Source organism: Haemaphysalis longicornis, unplaced genomic scaffold (assembly GCF_048455015.1).
Source record: "Haemaphysalis longicornis isolate Haplotype H1 unplaced genomic scaffold, Haemaphysalis longicornis Haplotype H1 scaffold_1, whole genome shotgun sequence".
Lineage (NCBI taxonomy): Eukaryota > Metazoa > Arthropoda > Arachnida > Ixodida > Ixodidae > Haemaphysalis > Haemaphysalis longicornis.
Window position 1 is genome coordinate 327175720 of NW_027526203.1, and position 27922 is coordinate 327203641.

Here is a 27922-nt window from a genome sequence, read left to right on the forward strand (position 1 = left end):
ACTCGCATGGTTGGAAGCGCTTTTCGCAGGAGCTGGCAGCACATGCGACATCGAAGTACTTTCTATCTCGAGACACAGCTCGAGTCGCTCCTTCAGCTTTGACGAAAAGCAGGCCGACTAATTCTTCTGGCGCGCCATGGCGACACGATAGCACGCACTCGTAGAGCAAGGAGGGGCTCCTCGTCTCATTGTGTTTTCGGCAGCAGAGCTGTTGTAGATCGAGTCTTTTCGTCCGTCTGCTGTAGGTCCCGAGTCACGCAGAAGTAGGAGCAGGTTCCCTGACCCGCTCGCGGCCTCTATCGATGGGTCATGGAATCGCCTCACCAGTAGGTAGCATACCCACCAATAGAGGGCCCAGTGGTCTCACAGAGGCAGGTTCCTGTCCCCCCGACAGGAGGGGAAGAGGACGTTCGAGCCGACGCCAGAGAACCACGGCTCCGCTGGTTCAACAGGTTTCACACTGGGTGGAACTGGGTGAATTTCTTTGTGTTTTATGTACTCTCTTCACACATTTCGTTAGAAAGCCTTGTTCCACGCGCACAGGTGGAGCTTAAGGAGTTTAGGGACCACCAGTCACTCAAAAAGCTGAGTTGTTAAGGCGAAGTCAGTAAGTGCCCTACTGCGCGATATAAAACTGGCATTGTTGTCATTGCCGTTATTTTGGTGCGTCAAAAAATGGGAGCGCTTAAAGAGCAAATGATAAACACGGTTGAGTGCGTATGCCATTTGGATCCGGGTCTCAAGAATAGGAGCGTGATGTACCGCTTTGCTACAATTGTACGTTGCCAGCGATGGAGCAAAATATACCCAGTGTGGGCCTTATGACAGGTGTGCGTGAAAGCAGGTGATAAGAAAAGGTGTATTTCATCCACAGATATAGAAGTTTTCGGGAAAGCTGTGGAGTGAAGTGTCGCCAGTGTGCCTGCATAAGTAATTAGCATAAAAAGAATACGAAAGAAAAGAAAGGGCGCCAAATAGGATGGAACAGTAAAAAAGCCTATAAAAAATTAAGATTCAACCCAGACAATACTGCTAAGCAGGGTGACTGCGCCAGAGCCCCACCGTGCTCCTCCACGGCGCAGTTCCCACCGCTGAGGTCACGTGACTTTTCGTACCATTTGCGTAGACGTTGACGACGACAGCAGCAACTTTTCGCGTTCGCTTTCGGCGTCTTGTGACCACGTATAAAGCCTTAAAGGAGCCATGAAGAGAAAACACAAGTTTGGTTCATTCAAAAGATTGTCTCGTTAGAATCATACTGACATCACTTTTAACGTAAACTTCGCTCAAATAAGCTACATAATTAGGAAAAACGGGAATGGTCATGCGACCCACCAGCTCATTTCCCGCAACAGAACCTATGATGTCACATGAGCTAAGCTCTGCGATTGGCGGAGGCTGGCAGAAGCAGATGCAAATTAGGTAGAGCTTACAAACTAGACGAACGAGCGATTTGCGCTTAAATTTAGGGCACATTCTTTACAAAGCAATAAGAATGATGGAACAAACAGTGGAAGTTACGAAAGCACATGTAAACATAGAAGTACTGATGCGTTCTGCTGTTCGTACTGCGCACAGCATGCTTGGTTTAGCTGCACAGCACTACGGGGCTTGGGGTTGTCTCAGACGACACTGGCCGATTGACGCAAGCAACGATGTCTAACGTGACCCCATTTGTCGAGCGAGCACTGTTTCAGGGAACGAATATCTTCTCCCAGAACAAAAACAAGCCAGGTTTAAATGCGGGCTAAAACAAACCATACGCTTGCCACGGTATGGTGGCGCCATCTAGGTTACGGAACGTAAAGAAACGCGGGAACAAACCAACACCGCTGTGCAGGGTGGAGACAACCTTTGAACGGTCCCGTGCCGCCGCAATTGGGCCAACTGGCTCAACGCGTTATTCTTTTCGTTTCCCACGAGACCTAGCAACGCAAAACAGACAATATGATTCAAACTTCTTCAGTAAACCACGTTGCGGCTATACTTTTTGCGCGGTTTTGACACAATGACTTGCTTCGGCGGCGAGCGAGCAACTGAAAATGGCGGCGCCGGCGTATACGTGTCTCTACCCTGTACGGCGGATGCGTGAATGAAGGGACTCTAGGCTGCAAAGCGGTCAGTTCCTGTGATGTCATTTGGGACCACGAAAACGCACGATTGAGCGGGAAAATCAAAATTTTAACCGAAATTGTTTAATTTCTCAGTGAATAAAGCACCGTTTGTATCCGGACAAGCGCTGGGGGCACTATAAAACACGAAATCTTTCGAATAAAACCAACTTGCATTTTCTCTTCATGGCTCCTTTAATGGCCTGCGACAAACCAAGAAACCAAAGCGAAGAACCAGACCCAAATATAACGTTCCTAGAAGGAAGTCTGATAACTATCCCCGGGCTTTGGATTTCAAAGTAGCAAGCATACTTAAGTGTCCCGAGGAGTTTCGCCATATCGGCGCATAACTCCTCCACATCATTAATTTCTCACGCCGCTTTCCTGCACAAGTCTATAAACACTCCATGAAATACTGCTTCCCTGGTACGCACATGCTGTGTTGGTGAGCCGTTTTTTACGTGCCGTATAAGGAGTTTTATACCAGAGTAGGAAGGCCCCAGGGCCTTTTTTCAATGCCTCCTGTATGCCTATAACGCTTTATTTACCATTACCCTTTAAAGGCAGCTCCACTAATACACAGACAGACACTGTCCGCAAGAAATTTCCAGGGGTAATATAAAGAGCCTGATATAAATGTATGAAGGCCTTAGCCCATTTTATTAACAGCATTTTTCAGCGTGGCGAAAGAGTGACGAATCAAGCCTTCCAGACGAACTGACGGGTTTCCTCGTCGAGTCCCACAGAAACGAAGCATTTCATGGAGTTTTTCATTCCCAGCATCTCAACCCGGTTCTTGCCCGACCTCAAGTGAAATACTTCACGACCCCACGATGCACAGACATCCCGTAATCATGTAAATGTAGACACACAAACTAAGGTGTGCTGAGGGAGATATGAAGTTGGGCCTCGTACCAAACAAATTTACGTCCTTCGTACGCGGACTTACATTTCCTTTCACCTTCCGCGTGTGAGTGAATAGGTTTTTAAACTACAGCAATACCTTCCTGCCCCCCCGCCTTTGCGTGAGTTATGATCGATTATAAGACCAAGCAAGTGTTCCACTTATCGATAAGTTATAGCTATTTTCCATTTACAACTGATCCTTTCTAAAATTGGTGGAAAAGTTTAATGATATTGTCACGTAGCCAAGGACGACGCAGGTTTCTTCAGGGAGCTAAAGTTTATTGGAGCGAACGTGTGCTCAAGTATGAACTCAAAGGTTATACAAGCAGCGACGGAGCAGTTAACAACATGACGTGCAAAGGCGACTGTCGGAGAATCGAATGCCATGGCGTTTCCCTTCGAAAACAATGGAATAGGTCTCTAGAACATTGGCGATCAAAGACGAACATTCCATTCTAGTGACGACCGGCGATACACTCTTCCTATAAAATCAGAATGCCCCCGCGGCATAGGCATGAAAGGCGGAAACGCGTGGTTGACTACTAACGTAATAAGACTGCTCGGCGCAACCAGACGCTGGTAACAAAACACGCAAATAAAAAAACCAGAGGGTTCGCGGTAATATGAACAGTGCACATCACATGGTAGAAATTCAGAATAATATCGGACTTGAAATCCAGGTTTACGGAAATGTATTGAAGCCATAAAAGGAATTTTATAACGCCTTATACTGAGAATTGATTAGATGAAACAACCAACTCTCTACAGCAGGATGGGAATTTAGGTTCCTGCACACTCCAGTTTCTACTTCCCCTTCACTGCGCGCAGCAGAAGTATGCACTATTTCAGACACAAAATGAGCAGTTTCAGTCCTCTCAGTTGGTAGATAATTAAAAAAATTGGCCGCGTATCTGCTCCTTTCGTTGCAAATGTCGTCAAAAGACGATAGTCTTTATCGGCTATTGCGAAGTAAATGCCTCCCTTCGCTTTGCCGCTCACCTCTCATGTTGTTCCTCTTGCGTCGCGCTCCTCCCAAGGTAAAGCGGCCAAAGGTTTGCTTAAATCATTTTAAATTTCCCGCGTTCCACTGCTCCAAACCGGGTGTCTCGATGCGAACGCTGCTGTACGGCGGAGACGCGCGTTAATCGAGGCGCCCTACTTCAACGTTTATAGAACCGCGTTTCCCTACTCCACGTGCGTTGCAAGCAGGACGTGGAACCTATCTAGTGGAATTTTGCGTAACTGTTGCCGGTTGATTTCTTAAAATGGCGCAAGAAGCTATAGTGGCGCGGGCGACAGTAGGCGACGGAGAAGTGAATTCTTTTTCTGCAGTTGATGAAGTATTTAATTTCGCAAAAGCAAGCATGTTTGATTTTTTTATAAAGGAACACTGCAAATATCACTTCTGTATTGATTTGCTGTCTCATATTTGCGTAATGTCTTGTTCTTCTTCAACAATGTTGACAAGTATGAACCTTACACCGGACATAGACGGGTAGATTTAGCTGTGACTATATAAGACTCATGGGCAGGCATTGTTTTGCTTTGGCCGGGTGGCTGAATCGAGTCACAGACAGACAGACGGACAGACATACAGACACACAGACATACAGACAGACCAAAATTTCTGGGTTTAAGGAGCCCAAGAAAGACTATCGTCTTTAAAAAAACAGGGGGGCAGCAAGTATGAAAGAAGCATTGAACAGTTGGCTCAATATGTTCGGGGAGCTTTTAACATGCGATAAACCTCGCTGCCTTCTCTATACATTTTTATCAAAAGTGCGCTTTAAAATTCACCAGTTTGTTCCTTGGAGCACCGAAAGTAGAGTTTGTCGTCCAATATTTACGTTCTCAACGTGAAACACTCAATCGATGTCGTGGCCATCTATGCTTTTGGCAGCCCCTCTCCTTCTACTTTCTTCTCTTTCTCTTGCCTTCCTACTTTCAAATCTCTTCCCATCTTTAAACCTCCTCTCATACGCTGCGCGGCCAAAGCACGACGTTAAAAATACAAAAGAACAAAGTGTAGAACGCGGCAGCTTTCAATTCCCTCTTATTACAGAAATTGTCGCATTCTTGCCTGGAGATGATACATGTGCCCATGTGCACGGGGATCCAGGCATGTGCGCCTTGATTTCCTTATTTTCAAGGCGTGTGCGATGTGTAGCACTTTTTAGATTGCCGTATCAATTCAACTCTTGGATTCTAAGACAACGGTTGGCATATGCACGCGTTGCAATGAAGTGGGAGATTTGAGGGTGCCTTTATTTTTAAAGCAAAGCTTTATAGCTCTACCAGTCAACGGTTTTTTCGTGGCGTGCGGGACTACAAACTCCCAACGCGGCGAAGGCGGCGGTGGGGGGAGGGGGGGCGGACAGGTTCCCTCACGGAGCCCGCTGTAGGTGGCGCGGCGAATTTACCCGGCGTTCCCCGCGCGGAAGTGCCTGCTCGCCGGCGGCGGCGACGGCGGTGCGGCTCTGTCATCTGCTTTAGTGACGGTTGTTTTGGGCCTCTTGTCGCAAAGCTTCGGGTCCATTGCGCGCTGCCTTCGCACGGGTTGATTAACTTGTTCGACAGCACCTCCGGCGTAACGCGTACCTGACGGAATTAAGTGGTCTTACGGAAAACATACGTTAAGGATTGTTTTGCAGGGCGGGAAAACAAAATGTACAAACCCCATGCAAACATCTGGCCGCTAGAGAAACGCTACCTTTTGCACAGTGCTTGCCACGAATGGGACTCCGTTTTCTAAATTGGTGAACACCACTTCGGTTGTGTTTTAAGAGGTATCACAAAAGGCGAAAGCAGCAACTGGTTCTGATAAATAGCGATTTGAACAGCTCTATCAGCTTTCTTGCAATCCTCAAGCTTACTAAACTACCTAGTTCAAATCGGTATAAATGGGAATCACTAGCTCGCATGCTGTAATGTTTCGGTGTCTGCGCTTGTGCCGGCATGTGGTGTAGACCCAAGCTAGCACATCAGGATGGCTGGTTCCGCTGTCTCACCCTTCGAAAGACGCTCCTCTCCGTTTTCTTTCTCCCGACTCACGGCCGGGCTACAGCGGCTGCGTCCGCCGCTCTAGTCCGGCCGTGGCCGACGTTGCTGCTGCGTTCGGGACACCACACCCGCGAATTCCAGGTAACAGTTGGTAGAATCTGTGGCTTCACTCTTTGTAGATCCACGTGGGTCAATTAAAGTGACTTCGGATGGACAATTGTTGTGGGTGTCGTTTAAAGCTTTCCTTTCCAACCACCTTCACAGCGTTGATTGGAGCCATTCTTTTGCGAAATGACTGGCTCCCACTTTTTAGTTATAGTCAGCTTTGGAGCCTGTCAGTATAACTGTATACTCTTCGAAAGCTGTGCCGCCTAGAGAGATAGCACCTTCTTCAGCTGTTTCTATGGATTTTTCAATTTTCGAGACTGCTGTTAATTCTTTTACGTTGGTGTCGGTCATACTGGCATCGTGGGCAGATTTCTGGGGGTATGAAATGCGTCTGCATAGCGAGTGAAGGGGAGGTGATCATACTCTACATGTATCGCTCGTGCCTTTGCTGTTCCTTGTGCCTTGTTGTAGGTTAGATACATGTTACGTGGTATTGGCGCCACTCTGATGTATTGCCGAGTGGGCCCTGAAATGCGTGTGTTCTCGGTTCGCTTTTGTGGGGTCGAATACCCTAGTCAGTGGAGGCTCACTCGTCGTGGTGGTGAGTTGGAGGTGCGTGAATTGAGAAATTTGATGCGCTTCTTGGATCTCTTCCCATGTATTGTGGACGCCAAGTTGTAGTACCTTTTTTGTTGCCGTTTTGGGGGCAATCCTAGTGCAGTCTTGCCTTATCGCGGTGTTCAGTTTGACTTGTTTGGATGGTTTTAAGGCTGGGTACGGAGCACTGTGTGCAGTCTAGCCGCCACCACTTGCGAACAGTTATACTGACCGACTCCCAAGCTGCATGCCGCAATTTCCTGATTGAACGAATATCCCCATCAGCATTGGCTATAGTAACACAAATTAAAAATCTTCCAGAACTACCGATTGTCGGGTCAACTGGCCACGAATCACTCAAAGGAAATGAATAGGAACACGCCGCTGACCGCGCCTATAAACAACCTGCCCTCTCTCAAGAGGGTGAGAACCTACAAGCTGACGACATCCTCAAGGCTACGCTGCTGCGAAAATACGCCCACATATTCACCCACTACCGGCTCGGGCGCCAATTCCCAGCACCCGACCCACACCTATCCAGAACTGAAGCTAAAATATTCCGACGACTACAAACAAAATCTTACCCCCGCCAAACCTACTGAATGCAATGAACACCTCCCTCTACCTCGCCTCTCACAAATACTGCCCCATACTGGCACCCTATACTTTCTCGTATGGGAGTGTCAGCAAACCCCGTATTGTCTGTTTCTCAAAAAAAAAACTGAGTTACATAAAAACAATGAGGTCAACACGAGAGTGGGGGGTTAAATATAATGAAAAAAAAAACTGTATTACTTTCACTCGTACAGAAACAACACGTCTTCTTTGGTCGAAGTCACAATGCAGAGTCCCCCCGAAACTTATCTTCCCGGGTGAGGGGGAAGCTCTCTCTCGGGATGGGTCCGACCCCGCTGGCGCTCCGTGGTGCGTCTCGGGTTTCGGCTTTCTCGTGGAGCTTGGCTGTCTGTTCTTGTTCTTCTTCGTTGCCGTTGGTCTTGAGGCGATTTCTTACATCCTCCCCCGTAAAAATGAGAATCGCTCGTTTTACTTCGGTTTCCCTAGGGTATAGAAGCTGCACAGGACGTCGCAGAGGGGTCCTAGTTGACAACTTTACAGCACAAGACCGCACTGCTCCGTCCCGTCCCTTGAAAACTTCAACAATTCGTCCGGTTTTCCACATGTGTGGCGTTGCATGGCCATCGAGCACAATCACAATGTCATCCACCGAAAGGAAGTTATCTTGCCGCGAGGGTATCAGGTGCGCCGACCGCAACTGTAGCAGGTATTCCTTCTGCCATCGGTTCCAAAAGGCGTTGATAAGCGACCTTCGGTATTTCCAGCCACGGTTGATGTCCGTTGCTGTAGATGAATGAACCGAGGTTTGAAGGAGACGGGTAATGCTATCAGTCTTCTACCCGTCAACAGATGAGATGGTGTCAGCACTTATACCTCCCCTGGCTCCTATAGGGCGTAGGTAAGTGGGCGCGAGTTGATGCTTGCTTACACATCGGCAAGGACCGAGGTTAGCTCCTCAAAGGACAGGCTTTGACGTCCGAGAATTTTCCGCAGGGAAATTTTTACGGACTAGACCTTTCGCTCCCACCAGCCACTCCCCCCAGGCAGCCTTCTCTATTATAAACTTCTACGTGATGCGCTGAGAGCTGCAGTAGTCTTCAGCGTCACTGCTGCGAAGGATGTCCCAGAGACTTGGTACGTCCCTCGATGGCCTTTTGAACGTCAAGGCGTTGCCGCTGTAAATAGTTCCCGGCAGACCTCTGCGCGCTACAAAGCGTCGAAGGGCCAGAAGAAAACATTCCGTCGTTAGGCTGGAAACCAACTCCAAGTGAACTGCTCTCGTCGTTGCGCACGTGAATAGGGCGATGTAGTTCTTTTCGCTGGAAGTTTTAGTCTTGATGATGAGAGGGCCGGCGAAGTCGATGCCTACAACTTGAAAGGCCTCGGTACGATTCACTCTTTCACTGGGGAGAGGTGCCGTTGGTGCAGCAGGTGGTTTGAGTCTGTGCTTGGCACACACGGAGCATCGTGAGATTACTTTCTTTACCAGCTGCCGACAGCACGGGATCCAGAAAACTTCGCGAGTTCTGTCATCGTGTTCAGAACGCCTCCCTGATGTGTTCGCAAATGAGTAGCGCTTACTATAAGTCTGGTTATCACGGGATCTTTCGGAAGAAGGATCGGGTGCTTTACCTATTCGGATACCTTTGAAAACTGAAGACGCCCTTTCACACGCAGCAATCCTTTATCATCAAGAAAAGGCTGAAACTGTGTAATAGGTTAGTCTACCGGCAGGCTTTGTCCCCGAGAAATTGCTCCAATCTCATGCTCGTAGTCGTTGCATTGAGCATGACGAATCCTGGTGTTACTGGCCTCTTGGATTTCATCGACTGTGAGATACATTGGAGCACCCTCGTTGCGTTGGTGGCAGTTTTTCACAAACCGCAAGACCCACGCAGTCACTCTTATCAAACGTGTGTAACTGCTAAACTTTTCTGCTTGTAGCAAAGGGGTCGTATAGGTAGTCTCTGTAAGAAGCTGGGTTGTGCGCTTCCGCTTTTCGTCGTCTACTTCGTTGCTGTGGCGCGTACTATCGCCTTCTTTTGCTGCCCAGAACTGAGAGTTCTGTTGCAACCAACTTGGGCCTTTCCACCAAAGTGCCTGTGCTCTGACGGATCCAGCCGTCATCCCGCGCGCCAGCCAATCAGCGGGGTTATCGGTGCCCGGGCAATGCCTCCAAATTTCTGGGCTGCTGAAGCTCTGTACCTCTGTCACCCTATTTGCCACAAATGGCTTCCATTGCTTGGCCGTGCTTTCGACCCAACAGAGGGTGATCGTGGAGTCGGACCAGAAATACACTGCGATTGTTTTATTAAAGGCAGTACGGAGGTATTTAGCCATTCGTGCCCCGATCAGGGCAGCCATCAGCTCTAACCGAGGCAGAGACATCGCTTTCAACGGCGCTACTCGGGACTTCGCGAAGATAAGGTTGGCGTTACCCACTTCGTTGTCAACTTGCGTCCGTAGGTACGCACAGGCGCCGTAAGCTTTCGGGCTTGCATCAAAAAATATGTGCAGCTACCAAGTTGCCTCGCCGTTAGGCAGTGTGCAGCGTGGGAGAGAGAGCTGTTTGACGTTAGTGAGATCTGAGCACCAGCTTTGCCATTCCACTTCGAGATCGTCTGGTAGTTGCTCATCCCAGCCAACTCCTCTCTCCCATAGGCGCTGAAAAACCACTTTAGCTCGTACCACAAAAGGCGCCGCTAATCCCAAAGGGTCAAAGATCTTCGCTGAAGCCTGTAGTACCGCGCGTTTAGTGCTGACTCCTGTGCATGCGCTGATTAGAACGGCAGCGGTTGAAATGGACATCTCGTCGGTGGAGGGCGTCCACAAAAGGCCCATCACTTTTTGCGGCTCGTCCGGAACGCTACTTCTTTGATCGCTGAGTGCCATCCTGACTTTCTCTGAATTGGATGACATTTTCTCAGGTGCATTCCTGCATCAGTCATTATCTTTTGCGCTTTCGCAGCTATCTTTAATGACTCCTCCGCAGTGCTAGCCCCCTTGACCAAGTCGTCGACGTAGAAAGAGTCCCTGAGTACAGCCGCAGTTTCCCGAAGTACGACGCCCTAGTTTTCCAAATGGCGAAAGAGGACCGCGTTTGGCAAGTACGGACTCGCTGTAGTTCCAAATGGTAGTCTTTGCATTCTCCATTCCTCGACATTTGGTAGGGCGTCCGGGTTAAGGGGTGCTTCGCTGTACCACAGAAACCTTAGGGCATCCCTGTCCTGTGGTCGCACGATAATCTGCAGGAAGGCTTTCTCTATGTCCGCGACGAGAGCGACGGGGTGCAAGCGAAAGCGCAGCAGAATGCGTACCATGTTGCTGATGAGCTTTTGTCCTTTCTCGAGGTGCTCATTTAATGAAGCTTCTTCCGGTGCATGGGAAGAGGCGTCGAACACTACAGGAAGTTTAGTTGCTTTTGACTGCGTTAGAATGACCGGCTGGTGAGGCATGTAGTGCACATGCTCAGATGCTGTTTCATTTTCCACTATTTCCGCATCTCCTTCGTTCATGGCGGATCTGATGGCGGTGTCGTATTCTTCTGCCAGTTCTTTGCTGCGACACAACCTCTTTGTGAGACTCTTTAGCCGCTTCACAGCCATTTCTTTGTTGTCTGCCAGTTCGGTAGCGAGTTCCTTCCACGGCAGGGACACTTCATAGCGATCTCCCTTTCTTTCGATGCTTGCAAGGGTGAATGAGCTTTCTTCTTGTTTCATTCCCTCTTCATTGGTGACTCCAATGGCGCCCAGCTCCCAAAACTGTTCAAAAATTGCTTGTTGTTTGATGTCGCTTTCCAAACCAATCTTTAAAATGCAGACGTTTGTCGCCATAGTCAGAGACCTGTCAATGCTGAGAGGACCCTCGAATGTCCATCCAAACTTTGTCTCTATAGCTGCCAAGCTGTTGTTCTCTGTGGAGCGCAGGACTTGACATGAAAGAAATTTCCAAAGATGATCGGCTCCAATCAGAAGGGTGATTCCCTGTACAGCTGGCATTTCCGCGTAGATTAGCTTGTCGTTGATAAGTCCACCTTTAACCTCAATTTCCTGCACGAATGCATGGTCAACAGGAACCGGTACAACGTCTTTGGAAATGAATGGTACCTCCACGGCCTCTATGATCGTTTCGGCGTCGCTGTACTGGCTCCTTAAGCGCAGTTCTACAACGTATAAAACTTTCAGTCTTTGCAGCTGTCATCCCGAATGTGTTTAGGTGGAAGTCCTTCGGTCCTAAAACCCGCAGGTTAAGAGTTTTAGAAACATCTTCCCGAATGAAGGTCTTTTGGCTTCCGCCGTCTAGTACACCACGGATGTAGCCGCATTTGTTTCCTCCGTTGGCCCAAGTGCGGAACGTCTGCAGAGCCACTTCATCGTTCTTTTCTGTTTCAGTGGCTGCATGTACGTTGCTTGTGGCGACATCTTTCGGAGCAGTTTCCTCCTGAAGGTCCCTTCCCGCTTTCCCCAAGTCGGGGGATACACAACGAAGATGCGTGGCGTCTGCTGCAGTGAAGGCACCTTACTTTACTTTTACATGTTTTAGACTGGTGCCCCCACGATGTACAACGAAAGCGGCGCCCTGCTTTGGCCAATTTCTTCGTGTTTTCTTCTGGCGGGAGGGGAGACGGGCAGGACTGGGTCTTGTGTTTCGGCGAGTCGCAGAAGAAACACCTCTTCACCTGCTCGGGCTGCGTGTTAAGTACCGCGGCGCTCGGAACGCATTGCTGTTTACTTTTCGCACCGCCTTGTGGAACTCTGGGGGACTTTGGGGCACGGGCGCCTTCGGTGCATCCTTCCCTGCTTTCTCTCTCGACGAGAAGAAAGTCAAGTAGTATGCCCAACAGCCTGCTGTCTGCGCCCGACGCCGAAGAGGCGGCCGACTCATGCGGCGACGGATTGATGGGAGCTTCAGCTCTGTTGGCTCCGCTCCATTCCCTAAGGAAGTCTACGAACATTTCTTTTGGGAGCTCTGAAAGTAGGACGCTGCTAAGCATTGCCGAGTACGACGACATGCTCATGCCGAGTTCTTTAAGTGTACAAATGTGGACTTGCACGTGATCATACAATCAGCGCAGCCCGCATACATCCTCGGACAAAGCTACGCTGGGAAGGGTTCTTAATTTTACCAAATGTGCTTGTTCAATTCTTTCTTTGTCGCCAAATCGTCGCTGCGGTATCTCTACAGCATCTTCATAGCATGCCTCTGGCGCCTGAAGCCCTCTTACTGCTGTCATGGCTGTTTCCGTAAGCAGCGATCTTAAATATTGGAGCTTCCCTGCCTTTGAGAGCTCTTTGTTGTCGTGCACTGCCTTTTGGAAAAATTCCCAAAAAGCTCCCCATGCTGACAGCTCACCGTTGAAAGGTTACAAGCGCAGCTTGGGCAGCTTCAGTCCTTGTTGTCGAGACTGGGCAGGCAGCTGAGGCTGTGATGTTCTGACGCTCCTTGCGGTGTTGGTACTCGCCTGCAGTGCCGCGATCTTCGCTTTGAGGAGGCCGATGGCTTGGTTTGCGCGATTGCCGTACTCGATTGTCTCCACGTCTCTCCCTCGAAGGCGTCCTCTGGCAGGCCATACTCAATTGCTTCGTTGATTTTCAGAAGTTCGCCGCTGTTTATCTCGAATCGTTGCTAAATGGCACTTAATTGTTCCACACCTGCGTCTTGAAGCGCTGTTGTCGCCTCGTTGATGATGACGGTGTTCTGTCGTCGTTGAGTGCGTCGCTTCACTTTCAGCTTCTCCGTCGCCTTTGTCTTTATCCCTACTCTCGACGTTTGTTTACCTCAATTTTATTCCTTACTCCCGGGTTTCGGCCCCATTATGTTATCTGTTTCTCAAAAAAACTGAATAACAAAAACAATGAGGTCGACACGAGAGTAGGAGGTTATATATATCGAAAAAAACTGTATTACTTTCACTCGTACAGAAAAAAAACACGTCTTCTTTGGTCGAAGTCACAATGCAGAGTCCCCCGGAAACTTCTCTTCAAGGGTGCGGGGGAAGCTCTCTCTCAGGATGGGTCCAACCCCGCTGGCGCTTCGCGCTAAGTCTTGGGTTTCGGCTTTCTCTGGGAGCTTGGCTGTCTGTTCTTGTTCTTCTCCGTTGCCGTTTATCTTCAGGCGATTTCTTACACCTCGTGCCTTACTCCTAATCCCCAACATACGAACGAGCAAAAGGGGGGGTGGGCATGGCTGACCAGCACCGACCTCTTCTCCCAGCGTAGCCTCGTGGAGAGGGCCAGGCTATTCCGGACTAGAGCAAGGCCCCATCAGGCAGGTGCGCAGACATCAGCACCTAAGGCTCGCCTAAATTAAGTTTCCTCTTCCTCATATAATGAACGTTTATTACAGGTAGTAGACATAAATGGAATGTGTCACAAATTTCAAGAACAATTGTTGGAGTGCAAACTTTCGCTTGAAGTGCTATTTAGCCTTCAATGCAAACATTTATGGCAGAACGCGTGATCAATTTTCCGTAATTAATAACCAAATGGGATTTTCTGTATAATCATTCTTTCAGACTTTTCGGTAAGGTGTCGTTGTGCAGGAAGATAAAGTTCTTTGTAGTCTATGCTTCCGTAGCCTAGGTATTCCCAAAATTGTAAACCTCTATAACTTCCTCGTCAATGACTGCCCTTCCGAGAAAAAAAGGTGCGCTCTGTACATCTGGGCCATGGTACAACGGTCATGTCGCACTAATTAGGCGACACTAACTATGTTCAGATTTTCGCAACTCAAGACTTCTAGTGTTGCTCAGTATCGCCAAGATATCCTGCGTAATGTACTTTCAAAGACACATTTTAGCGCACCAGAGTTACGCTGCTAGGCAAAGGGCGAAGTGGCAGTGTCACTGCAGTCGAACACGAACTCTCTAATAAAAATTTAATATAGGTCACAGCTAGTCATAGGCTGCTTGTGATACTGAGCAGATGGGGTCGCAAGCGCTGTAAAGTTAACACCCTACCTTTCCTCTTACATATTCTAGATATAAATGAGATATTTCAGGTACTTTCCCTGCACTGGGGAAAAGTGATCTTGAGGTTTCATATCTAGTGCTCTCCTTATTCATTCCCATTTGCGAGCTTACGCCCGCCCTAAAATTGTTTTGCCAATAATGTTTACGGGTTCGTTACGTAGTTCTCTTGTAGGTGTTCTATCTTAGTCCGGCAAAGACAGGTTTTCATCCAAGTGCCTAGTTCAGGGTACTGGGGTTGACGTGAGCGGAACGAAAGTCAGGTATTTTATTTATTTTTAAGGCCTGTCGGCCGAGTAAATAAAGCCCAGTGAGGTGTCCAAGGACAATTGTGGGACCATATCTTCTCAGTTTAGTGGGCGTATCCATGAGCGCCTTGGTGCCACCCTACGCAAAAGAATGCTCCAATGGAGTTGGGGCCTCCCGCTCACATTCTGTGCATGTCGACCCAAACAATAGACGTTGGCGGCGGGAATATAGCGTCGCGCTCTGACAGCCGTTACGCACTAATGAAGCGAGAAATAGGAGTGCCAAAGGTAGCGCGCGGCAAGGTTTTCCGACGCGTGGTCCTTGTTTATGTCGAAATCCCATTGTCAGTGTTCTGTTCTGTTTTCTTTGGAAATTTCCGGTCACATGCCCTATACGCGAAGCACGTGTACCAGCTGGCACGAGTACTTGGATTTTTAGTTATAAAATTGAAACTTCCCTCATGACATAAAAAACCATCACGGAATTTAGAAGGAAACGAGAAAGAACGTAATGGCACAGAATTTCTTTTCTCAGTGTTCAATCTGAAGAATATGGTCTGAGCCTCGAAAGATAGCTTAAAGTGCAATGAGACTTTAAGCAAAAGAGCAACAATAAGTGTATGCTCTGGGGTATAATCAAGCATGATTATTAGAAAATTCGTGACACGAATATATACATTTGTCTTCATACCGCAGTGCTCTTCCGTACTAAATCTTTCTTTTTCATCTTTAGAGACACTGCTAGGGGTGCAGATCGATGAAGCAGAGGTGCAGCGGATGCGACAACTGGAGATCTACGACGAGTAAGAATGAAACGCTTGTTTTCGCTAAAAAGCGTCCATTTAGCGCTAGTACTAACACTCAGTTTCAATTACAGCGCTAGCCTGCGAAACATTTGCTTTCCCCAAACAACCCGCCGCGGTGGCTGCGCTGCTAAGCAGTTGTGCTGCCGAGCACGAGGACTCGGTTTCGATACTCGGCCGCGGCGGCCGCTTTTCTGATGAAGGCAAAAACAAAAACGCCAGTCATAGGTGGTCAAAATCAACCGGTTCCCTCCACTACGGCGCGGCTCATCGCCTGCGCTGTGTCGCCTCGTTAAACCCTACAATCAACCATCAATCCACACGTGGAATGCACGTCGAATTGGGATAGGCAGTTTGGGACAATGTGTGAAAGAACAATCCTTAAAAAAACACAAATACACACCCCTCCGCAGAACTACTCAATGTTTATTGCACCTTTCTTGCAGCATTTCATCCTCGTGGCAATAAACAATTGCCTGCCACATTGCGCTAAACTCAATGTCTTCTTATTAAAAAGTGTCACTGATGCCTGCCTGCACAAAAAGGCTGCTGGTCGGGACTGCGTTACCGGAAGGCGGTACTTCGAGAGATAAGCTGTGAAGCTGCCCTGTGTTTACTGACACGTTCGATAAATTATTTTAACTCCCCTCGAACAGGAAAATTTGCTTTCGGAATAATGCCTGCTAAATGAAACTGTAATGAGCTTAAAGACCTGCGTACTAGCGGCCTTAGCTGCAGCAATCACGACTTATCGATGTTAACAATAAGAATGAGCCCCTTGACGCCATCAGGTACATTTCTCTGCATTCCGTGTAGCGAATGACTTCACACTCTTTATAACTTCTAGCTACCCAGATCCATCGAATACATGCAATAGCAAATCAATGTTCTTGAACAAAAAAAGTTTCCGAATAGGAAGACAATGTAATCCTTCTTGCTTTCTATCTATAGGATTGGCGCCAGCGTAATCACCCGAATGTTGAATCCCGCGCTCTGGTTTGATGCTATTTACAACTTGACTCAAGCTTCGAAAGACTTTAGAAGAAACAACGAATTTATGCACGAGTACAACCAGAGGGTAAGTGCATGGAGATATTTCTGTCCAATTCTTTTTTCTAAATTCGACTTCGTTCTTTCCTGTTCACTGACCCCTTCGTTGAATTGCTACGGCGATAATGCAACTCACGAATGAACTAGCAGAAGTGTACGATAACACTAAAACGATGCCGTGTCTCTCACACACAAAAGTACCCTGCTTACTATTGCAGATACCTATAGATTTGTACAGAGTGCCTAAGGACTATCGGATCTTTACAGATCGTGAAACAAAGGATAGCTGAATACAAGTTGGGGAAAGTCGGATCTGACTCCAAGAAATCTTTCCTGGACATTCTTCTCCACATGCACGTGGTGGATGGAACGCTTACAGAGGAAGAGGTGAAGAATGAAGTGACAGCAATATTAATTGGGGTACGTTATCTTTGGCGCTCTCGCTGCTGCAGAAAATAGCGTGTGCGTTTTATGTGCGTGCCCGCGTGCATGCATCCGCGCCATTGCTAGAGTTAGTGATAGGTAATTCGGATAAGTATGATCCTGAGACTTGCACCAAACGTTCGGTGAACATAAATACGTTCGGATATATCGTCTTCATCTTCAATGCAGCCATATGGCGCGGAAGAAAATAAAGGAAGGCACAGGGATTAAAGCGAGCGTCAACCTCCAATCAATCAATCAATCAATCAATCAATCAATCAATCAATCAATCAATCAATCAATCAATCAATCAATCAATCAATCAATCAATCAATCAATCAATCAATCAATCAATCAATCAATCAATCAATCAATCAATCAACCATTATTTTGGGTGCCCCGTCACAACCCTAGGGTCTTGGTGCTGATACGCCATGTACAAAGCATAAAAACACTAAAATTAATACGACACAACACAGAAAAACAATATGTATAACAGAAACAATAAAGTAAAAATAGTTACAGAAGCCTCAGAAAGCATATAAGCAAGACAAAAAAGGAGCCTAGTGTTGCACGCCATGTCACTTGGCCATCGAAACGTTCAAGCCACGTGAAAAATAGGAAATATACAAGCAAATACTTAATCAACATGACAGAGATAAAGTATAGGTATACAACGAAGGTTTTGCAAGAAAATGTTAGGAAGTTCAAAATGGAAAAATGAAGTTCTCAGTTACAAGCACTGACACTCAAATCTACAGAAAATTAAGCAACACAAAACCAGAAAAAAGTGATCATAAGCAAGCAAGGATATGATTTGGATATAATAAATACGGCACATAAATTTGAAAGGACGTTAAGGCACTTGGGCTAGCACACTTTTCGAGTCATTAGAGAACGAAGTAAACGAGCTCTCAAATATATCAAGACGACTGGAGTATTCATTACATGCATATAGTATTCGGCAGATGGACCAGCGTCGTGTACTTAAAGCAAGTGTTCTGAAAGGTGAAATGTTCGGAAAGTTCGTTCGGAAAGTTGCCATTGATAAGTGTAACCAGTTTGTCGCACAAAATATCACGATGAATAAGTTTTAAAGAAAGATAATAGCAGCTCGCATTCGTCGAGACCAAAGGGAAGGAATACTTTAAGAAAAGACATGCCGCCATTTACGTCTCCTTCCACATGACGGTAGGTAATTAAAGTTTGAAATGATTTTATTTGGAACCCTTTCGAAACGGTACCTATTGTACTTGCAAACTCTATTCTAAACAACAGAACCATACTCCAGAAGAGGTAAGCAGAGAACCGAATACAACTTTAAGAAAGGACGAGGACTTTTAAACTCTCTAGAATACATGCGAACAGCCCCCAGTTATCGAAGCGAGCGTCGGGTAATTTGTGAAACGTGGGAAGAAAAATTTGGAGAGGAATCAAGTAGTACTCCGAAGTTCCGAATTTCGGTCACCCTCGGCAGTGCAGTGCTTGCAATTTTATCAGAGTGTTGCAACTGTTGAGTTTTTTTATTGTAGGAGAAAACTTTCGTTTTTGACTGGCTCAAAATAGGATCGTTTTTGGTGCAACAACTATGGAATGATACGATATCAGCCTGAAGAGAATTACAGTCCTGAACATTACGCACCTCTATAAAGATTTTTATAACACCAGCATACAAAAAAGAAGAATTGTGAATAGCAGAAGAAACATCGGTAATGAAAATGAAAAAAAAAGAAAAGACCCAAAACAGGCCGGTGGCACACCACTGCTTGCTCTTTACCTAAATGATGTTTGACTGTTAACACTTCAATAGCAATATCTCTTGGAGAGAGCAACGTATAAGACGCACCGAACAGGCGTGGTTATCTAATAGAATGAGCTTGGCAAGCAATAAGGAGTGGTTGACTACGTCAAATGCCTTGCGCATGTCACAGTAGACCACATCAAGCTGGCTTCTACCAACGACGGCTGGGACAGCCTGTTCCCTGAAACCCGTGAGGTTCGTGGAAGTCGAACGACCACGCATAAAGCCATGTTGATTAGAAATGAGGACGTGTTTTAGTGAGAAAGACAAGGCCATAGGAAGAGATAACTCGTATATTTTAGAGACAAAACGAAGAAGCGATACCGGCCTACAGTATGGCGGCAGTTTTCGGGCCTGCCTTGAAAACAGGGAATACAGGAGAGATTTTCTATGAACGAGGGCATGTGCCAGACCGGAGACTATAAGTAAATATTGAAGTGAACAGTGGAACGAATATATTTTCAAATTTTTTTAGAATGGCAGCGGGAATACCATCTGCCCCACAAGAAAGCGAGGGCTTTAGCCGCTTGACAATGGTCCGCATGATGTTCTCTTCCAGATGCAAAAATACGGAATTTCCGCTCTGGTGACAAGGGCGTTACTGTCATCACTACCACCGCTAAGCACAGAAAACAAAAAATTCACGCGCAAAGCAGTCGGCCCCCTCTGCAACCTCATCGCCGCTGGGGTGTAGTAGACGAATAAATTCTTTAGTCGTACTATATCTAGAATGGATGTACTTCCAAAAGGCTCCCGGTTGATAAGTTGCTTTAGCTCCTACTGAGTTCAGGTACGAAGCATGATCCCGTTCGTGAAATAATTTGCATAGGGCATGTAGGCGCCGGAATTCCTGAGTGAACTGGTTCGAACCAGAGCGCTTCATCTTTCTGTGCGCACGTTCTTTGTGTTTCAGGGCATTCCGAAATTCAAAAGAAAATCAGTGTGGGGCTTGAACTTCTTCAATAAATATTGCGGGATGTACTCCTTCATACCCAAAAGCACAATCTCAATAAAATAGTCAACTTGTTCATTGAAATCCGGGTGGTCAATGACTGTCGACCATGGGGCAGCAGGAAAGTAGCCATACAGCCCAACCTAAACTTTCATGGAAAACCGTAGCCAGGGTGCGTGCTGCAGAAACTTACGGAATGGTGGAGCACTGAAGGCAGGTAAGAGAAAATAGAAGGAGGAGGATGAAGTCTGTTGCGTATTACTAACAAGAAATCAGAGCGCGACAGACTAACGCCATCAAAGTTCTAAAAACGCATGTCCAGAATGTTTCCACTGCAGTTTTGTACGTGCTTACGCTGTGCTATGGAAGAGAAAGACAAAAATCTAGTAACTTATTACTCTTCTGTTCAATGTGGTGGGTATAGTGGGAACAGGTTAGCTGGCTGAATGGCAGGAGCGTTAAAGTCTCCAAGGAGGAGGACCTTGCGGTTGCAATAAGAAATAAGCACCTGTTCAATGCAGGAGATAATCGTACAGAACGCGGCAGGCGCTACATCAGGGGGAATGTTAAAAAACACCAACTAGAATCTCAAATCGCTCTCCTCTCCCGAGGCTATTGATCATTGCTTTTGTTTTCTGAATATTAATTTTCAGGCCCAAGATTCTACTCTGCTTCCCCAGTGCGGTAATCAGGCTTTGCAATTAGTTCCCTGAGTTACTTAGCAAGGCATAGACATCAGAAAATCAGAAATTACTGAGGTATTCTCCATTTACCATCACGCTTACCTGTTCTTAATCTAATGTTGTAAATACCTCTTAAAAAACATGCTGTGAGAAACATTGGAGAGATTGTTTGCCCTTGTCTGACGCCCTTTCTCATAGGTATTTTACAGCTCAACCGGACTATAGAAGCTGTGGGCCTATTGTAGATATCTTCTAGTATTCTTATGTAATGCTCGTCTACACCCTGATTCCACAATGCCTGCATGACTGCTGAGGTTTCGACATATTCTAATGCTTTCTCATAATATATGAAGGCTATATAGAGGGGTTGAGTATATTCTGCGCATTTCTCTATCACCTGATTGATTGTATGAATATGGTCTATTGTTTAATAGCCGTTACGAAACCCTGCTTGTTCATTAGGTTGACTGAAATCTAAAATGGCGGAAATTGTGCTAGCAATTACCTTGGTAAGTACTTTTTAAACGAGTGACAGTAAGCTGATCGGCCTGCATTTTAAAACATTCATGTCACCTTTGTTATGGATTAGGATATTTTCACGTTCTTCCAAGATTCCGGTGCACTCAAGGTCATTAGGCATTTCGTATACAGGCTTGCTAGTTTTTCCTGTACAATTTTCCCGTATCCTTCAAGAGGTCTGCTGTTATCTGATTTTCACAATGTGCTTTGGCCGCTTGCGTTTCTTTCAAAGCCTTCTTTACTTTTGTCGTTATTGGTGGGATATCTAGCTCCTCTGAACTACTTCGTCATTCGGCATTATCCTGGATATGACGGCTACCGTACAGATCTCTACTGAACTCCTCGGCTACTTTAACTATTTTATTCCTATTTGTGATTATATTGCCTTTCTTGTCTTTAAGTGCACACATCTGATTTTTCCCCTTGCCTAGACGCCTCCTCACTGCTTTCAGGCTGCCTTCGTTCTTTACAGCACGCTCAATTCTCTCCAAACTAAAATTCATGTCAGGTGCTTTAGGCTTATTGATTAACTTCGAAAGCTCCACTAGTTCTATTCTGTCAGCTGATACGGAGACTGTCATGATTTGCCGCTTCCAAATTAAACCTTTTCTCTCCTGGGAAAGTTTACCAGTATCCTGTCTAGCGACTTACCTACGAATTCTATTGCACAATCCGTGAGCATGCGTGTAAAATTGTCGCTAGCTTCCTGTGTCGTAAGCTCTGCTTCCTCGGTCGAAAGTATTTAAGCTTAATTTTGGAGTAATAATTTTGGTAGGGCAGGTCATGTAACGCGAATGTCAGGCAACCGGGGAAGCATCCGTTTAACGCAATGGCTATCAAAAAGAAGCTAATAGAAGGAGGGAAGGCAAAATACCCTATAGAGGGATGAAATACAAAAAATTGGCGGCACAGAACGGACTCAGCAAGTGTACAATCTTGTTGGCAAGGAACTCTTGACGAGAGCGGTTGGAAACCTGTGGGAAATGCCTTCATCGTGCATGGTCCATAACTGGCCGTTCGGGATGATGAATGAATATAAGTTTGCGCAGTCAAATAGCCATAATATTCCTACGATATTTGTTCGAAATATATTAATTTCAACCTCTTACCTCTAACTTCTCTGGAGCCTGAGGCATGAGTATCTGGTGAGGACTGAGGCGGTTCATGCTGCCGCCCGCGCGCATATCTCCCGGGCGTACCCCTCCAACACTCCAGCGTCACCGTCGGAAGCGTACCATTCTGTGCCTCAAAATATCAATATATTCTCGAACACTACCGCCTCGAACGCCGCATCTTACTCCCGCCCCACGACAAGTTACTAAGGAAGAAGCCGCAACTTACCGCCGCCTTCAAACAACCACATTCCCGCACAGCACCCTCCTCCACGCCATCCACCCCACCTCCTACTGCGCACCTGCAAGTAATGTCCCGAACCCTGCACACCCTACCTTATGATCTGGGCGTGCTCCCACACACCCTCCTTACCTGAATCCCCTCTGCCAACTATGAGCAGTGGGAAGGCATGGTAGCTTCGATCAGCTTCGGTAGGTTGAAAGGGCCCTCCTGGCAGCGACCGCCCAGGGACTTCTGGACTGAGAAGTCCCTCCATTGCCAGGAATCCAGAACTGATAAAAAATAAAGTTTATTCCTCCTCCTTCTCGTGTTACGCATACGAAATATAGCGAGATATCCCATTTGCTTACTTCAGAGCCACGGAGGCCTCAGGGCTGGGCGTGGGGCCGAGTAGATATCTGTCGCTCATTCCTTCCGTTACTCTGGCTCCACAGATGACCTATCAGGCTGATTCTACAAAATATATTACGCATCTAAATGTGTACAGAAGAAAGCAAGCAAGCACATGATCTATGACCACATCGAAAGGCACAAATTTTGATGGTGGGTTTGAAGGTATTAATACCTCATTGTTGACTTTTTTCAGGGGTTCGAGACCACGGCCAGTTCCATTACCTTCACTCTCTTCTTGCTGGGCAACCACCCTGAGGTGCAGGCGAAAGTGCAAGAAGAAATTGACGCCCTATTTGCAGACGATAAGGACAGAGATGTCACAATAGAAGACATCAAGCAAATGAAGTACTTGGAGTGTGTTCTCAAGGCAAGTATAGAGGGAAGGTTGCATCCCTGAGGCATCTCTACTCCAGAAAAAGAGAAAACAAAAGAGCATTCGATCTTAGAGATTATTCATGTGATTTAGTTTCTCGAACAAAATGCGCAGGAACCAGTTTTAATACGGGTTTTTCTTTGCTTTTTCTCCTACATAAATTTGCCGAGGAGGTCCCTTTTTCTCCTACATAAATTACCTAGGAGGTCCCGCCCACGGTTTCTTACCTTGGGACCTCCTTTTGTATACTTACATTATGTAATCTCACATTATTGTATTTTTTTAAATAAACTTTAAAAATTTGAAACAAACGTGAACTTCATGAATCGCAGGAAAAAGCCTAACCAGACCCCATGCGTCCACTTGCGTTGTTGATTTTTGGCAGCCATTTGTCTCTCTCTCCCTCGCTATATATATATATATATATATATATATATATATATATATATATATATATATATATATATATATATATATATATATATATATATATATATATATATATATATATTTATATATATATATATTTATATATATATATATTTATATATATATATGGATGTGTGTGTGAGTTCGTGTGTGTGTATGTGTGTGACCCTGAAGGCGAATAGCTAGTTGGACTCAGACGAAAGTTCAACTGCCCCGAAGCCATCTCCACTTTTATCCGGCGGAGAGAGATGCTTTAATAATTGCCGAGAATTTAGCAATTTCACCAATTGGAAAGCGCTTTTCATTTTTTTCGTCGTTTCATGGCGTTTCGCGTGAAGTGAACGGTTGCAGGAAGGGAGTGGCACAGCGCTGTCGTCTAAATGGAAAACTAAAACCTACCGAGCGAAGCGTGGCGGGCGCAGGAGCCACTGGTTGCGCACTGGTCGCATGCGACAAAAGAATTTGGCCACCCCACACATCCGTTAGCTGCCAGTCTAGGTGCTTCAATTTTGGTGCCGTACGGGACATGAGATGGCCGGATGTGAATGTGCCGCGCGGCCTTCTCCTTCACCTACAAAACTTATAGCGCACAGCGCAACCCCAGCGAGAACGAAAAGGGCGGTCTTCTGATTTGCATTCTCGTTATGTATAGTTTCGTGTTAGTCGCTTTCGTGCACTCGGCTTAACCACCTGGCGCCATCGGTTAGCTTAATTTGTAACAGCGTGCAACGCTAATATTTTTCCGTCGCGAAACCTTTCAGTTTCCGCCGGGATACCTTTTTTTGGTGCTGTCGTCGTCGTTCCGTAAAGGTTTGACGCCCACCATGTCGCATGTTATTCACAGCATGTTTCCGTGAACTATTAAGAACATTGGATTGGGAACAGGTCGGAGTAAGGGTTAATGGAGAATACCTCAGTAACCTCAGATTTGCTGATGACGCTGCCTTGTTTAGTAATTCGGGGGAGAAGTGCAAAGCATGCTTACCGCACTGTACGAACAGAGTAGAACCGTGGGCCTGAAAATTAATATGGGGAAAACTGAAGTAATGATAAATAACCTTGGGACAGCACAGCAGTTTGAGATAGCGAGGCAGTGGAAGTGGTAAGGGAATATATCTACCTAGGCCAAGTTGTGACCCTGGATCCCAACCATGAGGCAGAGATAATTCGCAAGATAAGAATGGGGTGGAGTGCATTCGGCAGATATCTCAGATAATGAATGGAAGCCTACCATTGTCCCTTAAGAAGATAGTGTATGACAACAGCATCTTACCGGTACTTACCTATGGGCAAAACTTGGAGGCTCACTAAGAGGGTTCAACTTAAATTGAGGAATTGAGGACAACTCAGCGCGCGATGGAACTGAAGATGATAGGTGTAACATTAAGCGACAAGAAGAGAGCGGAGTGGGTCAGAGAACAAACACGTGTTAAGGACATATTAGCAGAAATTAAGAATAAGAAATGGACGTGGGCAGGGCATGTAATGCGAAGGCAAGATAACCGTTCGTCATTAAAGGTAACAGAGTAGAGCCCTAGAGAAGTCAAGCGTTGCAGGTGGCGGCAGAAAGGTCTGATGAGATCAAGTTTGGGGGATTAATTGGCCGCAGTTAACGCAGGACCGGGATGATTGGACAATAATGGGAGATGCCTTTGCCTTGCAGTGGACGTATATAGATTGATGATGATGATGATGATGATGATGGTGGTGGTGGTGGTGGTGGTGGTGATGATGATGATATCGCATGTTCGTGTCGCTGATGGAGAGACGTCACTCATTACCGGAATGTGCACGGCCCGTGTTAGAATTGCAGGTCACACAACGACAGTCTTGGTCTCTGTTTTAGAAACGTGCACTCATGATTTGATCCTGGGCCTTGACTTTTTGTCTGAACATTCTGCACTAATACATTGCACGATAGGTTTCCTCCGCCTCGAGGTGCCGCTTTCGCTCGATGCTCCAGAGGTCTCAGTTTCCCCGCCATCATGTTCAGCTGAGTTCATCCGTCTGCGCCGTCAAGCCATCAAGCCGTCACCGATGGTGCGTTGTTCTCTCGCCACCCTCTTCTTGACGGTGCGTACCTCGTGCCTCCTGCCACGAAAGTTCTCCTAACACACAATGTGATCCTTCTGAACTCTGTTGTCACCATCAAGAACAGCGACACCATCGTTCCAATTCTGAGTTTTGTATTGCATCCCCAAGTACTTCCACAAGGAATTTCACGCGACATCGAAATTTCTGCACTACCCGTCGATACTTCTCTACCGACTTCCTCTCGTGACTTCATTTCTACCCCGGATTTAGCGGAGAAATTTGGCGCAATGATCAGCTCTGAACTTTGAGAACCAGAAGCCCAAGAACTACGCCAGCTTCTGCTATTGTATTGTGACGTTTCTGACCTGCAGGAGCACCCCTTTGTTCAAACACATGAAGTGAAACACCGGATTGACACAGGCGATGTCAGGCCGATCTACAGGCAACCTTATCGACCGTCCCATTCGGAACGCGACGTAATCCAAAACATGTAGAAAAAATACTCGATAAAGACATCATCGAGCGGTCCTGTAGACGGTGGGCGTCCCCAGTAATTCTGGTAAAAAAGTAAGACGGTACCTGACTCTTCTGCGTCGATACCGCCCCATCAAAAAATAATCAAGAGGGACGTATACCCACTGCAAAGGATAGACGACGCCCTCGACTGCCTTCAAGGGGCTAAGCGCTTTTCCTCAATCGACTTCCGCTCGGGGTATTGGTACATCTCTGTCGACGAGATGAACCGGGAGAAGAGCGCCTTTGTCACACCCAATGGTCTTTACCAATTGAAGGTGATCCCGTTTGTGTGGTGCAATGCGCCAGCGACCTTCGAAAGAATGATGGATTCTCGACACCACGGATTCAATGGTCGACATGCTTGTGTTACTTGAATGACGTGATTGTGTTTTCGACATCATTCGAAACGAACCTAACTCACCTTTCGGGCATCATTTCCTTTTTCTGACGTGCTGGCGCGGAACTAAACTCTTCCAGATGTTGATTTGCTCGCCGCCGCATTACGATCCTCGGCCATGTCGTCGGCGCTAAAGGAGTTCAGCCTGACCCCGACAACGCCTACACCGTGAAGAAGTTCCCGGTTCCGTGTTCTACAGACGGCATGCGTAGGTTTGTCGGGTTTTGTTCTTATTTTCGACGTTTCATCAAACGTTTCGCTGACGTTGCCCGTCCTTTCCCTGACCTTCTCAAGAAAGACGTCAAGTTCTACTGTTGTATTGACCAAAGTGAGGCCTGTTATACGCGAATATCCCTCCTTACGTCCTACCAATTTTATCTCCCTTCAACGCGGCCACTCCTACCGAAGTACTAACCGATGCCAGCGGTCGTGGGATCGGCGCCGTACTGGCTTAACGCTAGGGTGGCCACGACCGCGTTATCGCGTACGCCAGTCGCCTCTTCTACCCTGCCGAACGCAACTACTTTATCACCGAGCGGAAATGCGGTACACTTGTGTGGCCCATTGGAAAGTTTCACCTTTGCCTGTACGGACGGCCCTTCAGTATCGTCACAGACCATCATGCGTTATGTTGGCTCTGCTCGTTGAAAGGTCCCACCGGACGCTTGAGTCGCTGGGCACTACCCCTTCAAGACAATTCTTTCTCCGTCGTCTACAAGTCTGGTCGCCTTCACAATGACGCTGGCTGTCAATCTCGTTATCCGGTTGACTCTCCCGAACCTCTGCCCCAATCTTGCTTGCAATCCATTTCAGGATTACTCCTCATCCGTGGTGAGCAACGTCGTGATCCCTCTTTGAAATCCATCATCGACACTCTCACCATCGGCTCCCTTGCACCTACCACGCATCTGCTTCTACTACAGGATTACATCCTTTAACGCCAAAATCTACGTCCAGATGGCGCAGAGCTCCTACATATTGTCCCTGAACCCCATCGTTTAGACCTCCTCAAACAACTTCAGTACCAACCTACGAGTGGTCACCTAGGTGTTTTCCCCCCTTACGACCATGTGCGTCGTCGATGTGTTTGGACCGGCCTTTACCATTCTCTTCAACCTTATTTGGACAGGTGTGACCTATGCCAATGTCGCGGGAAGCCTACAACGTCACTGCCAGGTCTCCTACAACCGTACAGACGGTTGTATGAGACCTGGCAGTACAGACTGAAGCATTTTATCGTGTTGGTGTCGACCTCCTCGGTCGCTTCCCGGAATCTACCTCGGACGACAAGTGGAGGGAAGTCGCCCCAGCTTACGCGACACGCTACACCCTTACCCGTGCTTTTCCGCCCAGCTGCGCTTTAACTGCCTTCTACATGTTGTCATTCTTCATCGTGTAGCACCTCGCCAGCTTCTTACTGATCGGGGCCGCTATTTCTTGTCCCGGGTTGTTGAGGGCCTTCTTCGTGCGTGCTCAACACAACACGAGGTCACAACTGCTTACCACAACTGCAGACTAACAGCCTCACGGAGAGGCTCAACCGGTCGATTACAGACATGTTGTCTACGTACGTCTCCAACGACCATCGCGACTGGGACGTGGCGTTGTCTTACGTCACGTTCGCCTACAATTCGTCTTATCACGACACTACAGGCTCGTCCCCATCATACTTGCTCTACGGCA

General features: G+C 47.0%; 1 protein-coding gene across 2 annotated transcripts in view; it reads left to right on the forward strand.

Moving 5' to 3' along the window:
• The window catches only part of LOC144151878 (cytochrome P450 4V2-like), a 46138-nt gene that overhangs the window by 13027 nt on the left and 5189 nt on the right, over window positions 1-27922 (forward strand). The window contains exons 5-8 of one of the 2 annotated variants that reach the window (XM_077683042.1): window positions 15247-15316; window positions 16268-16394; window positions 16634-16786; window positions 22684-22857. In XM_077683042.1, the coding sequence (XP_077539168.1) occupies window positions 15247-15316; window positions 16268-16394; window positions 16634-16786; window positions 22684-22857 (524 nt within the window). The remainder of the gene's footprint in view (window positions 1-15246; window positions 15317-16267; window positions 16395-16633; window positions 16787-22683; window positions 22858-27922) is intronic. The other variant, XM_077683049.1, reaches the window with a different exon arrangement.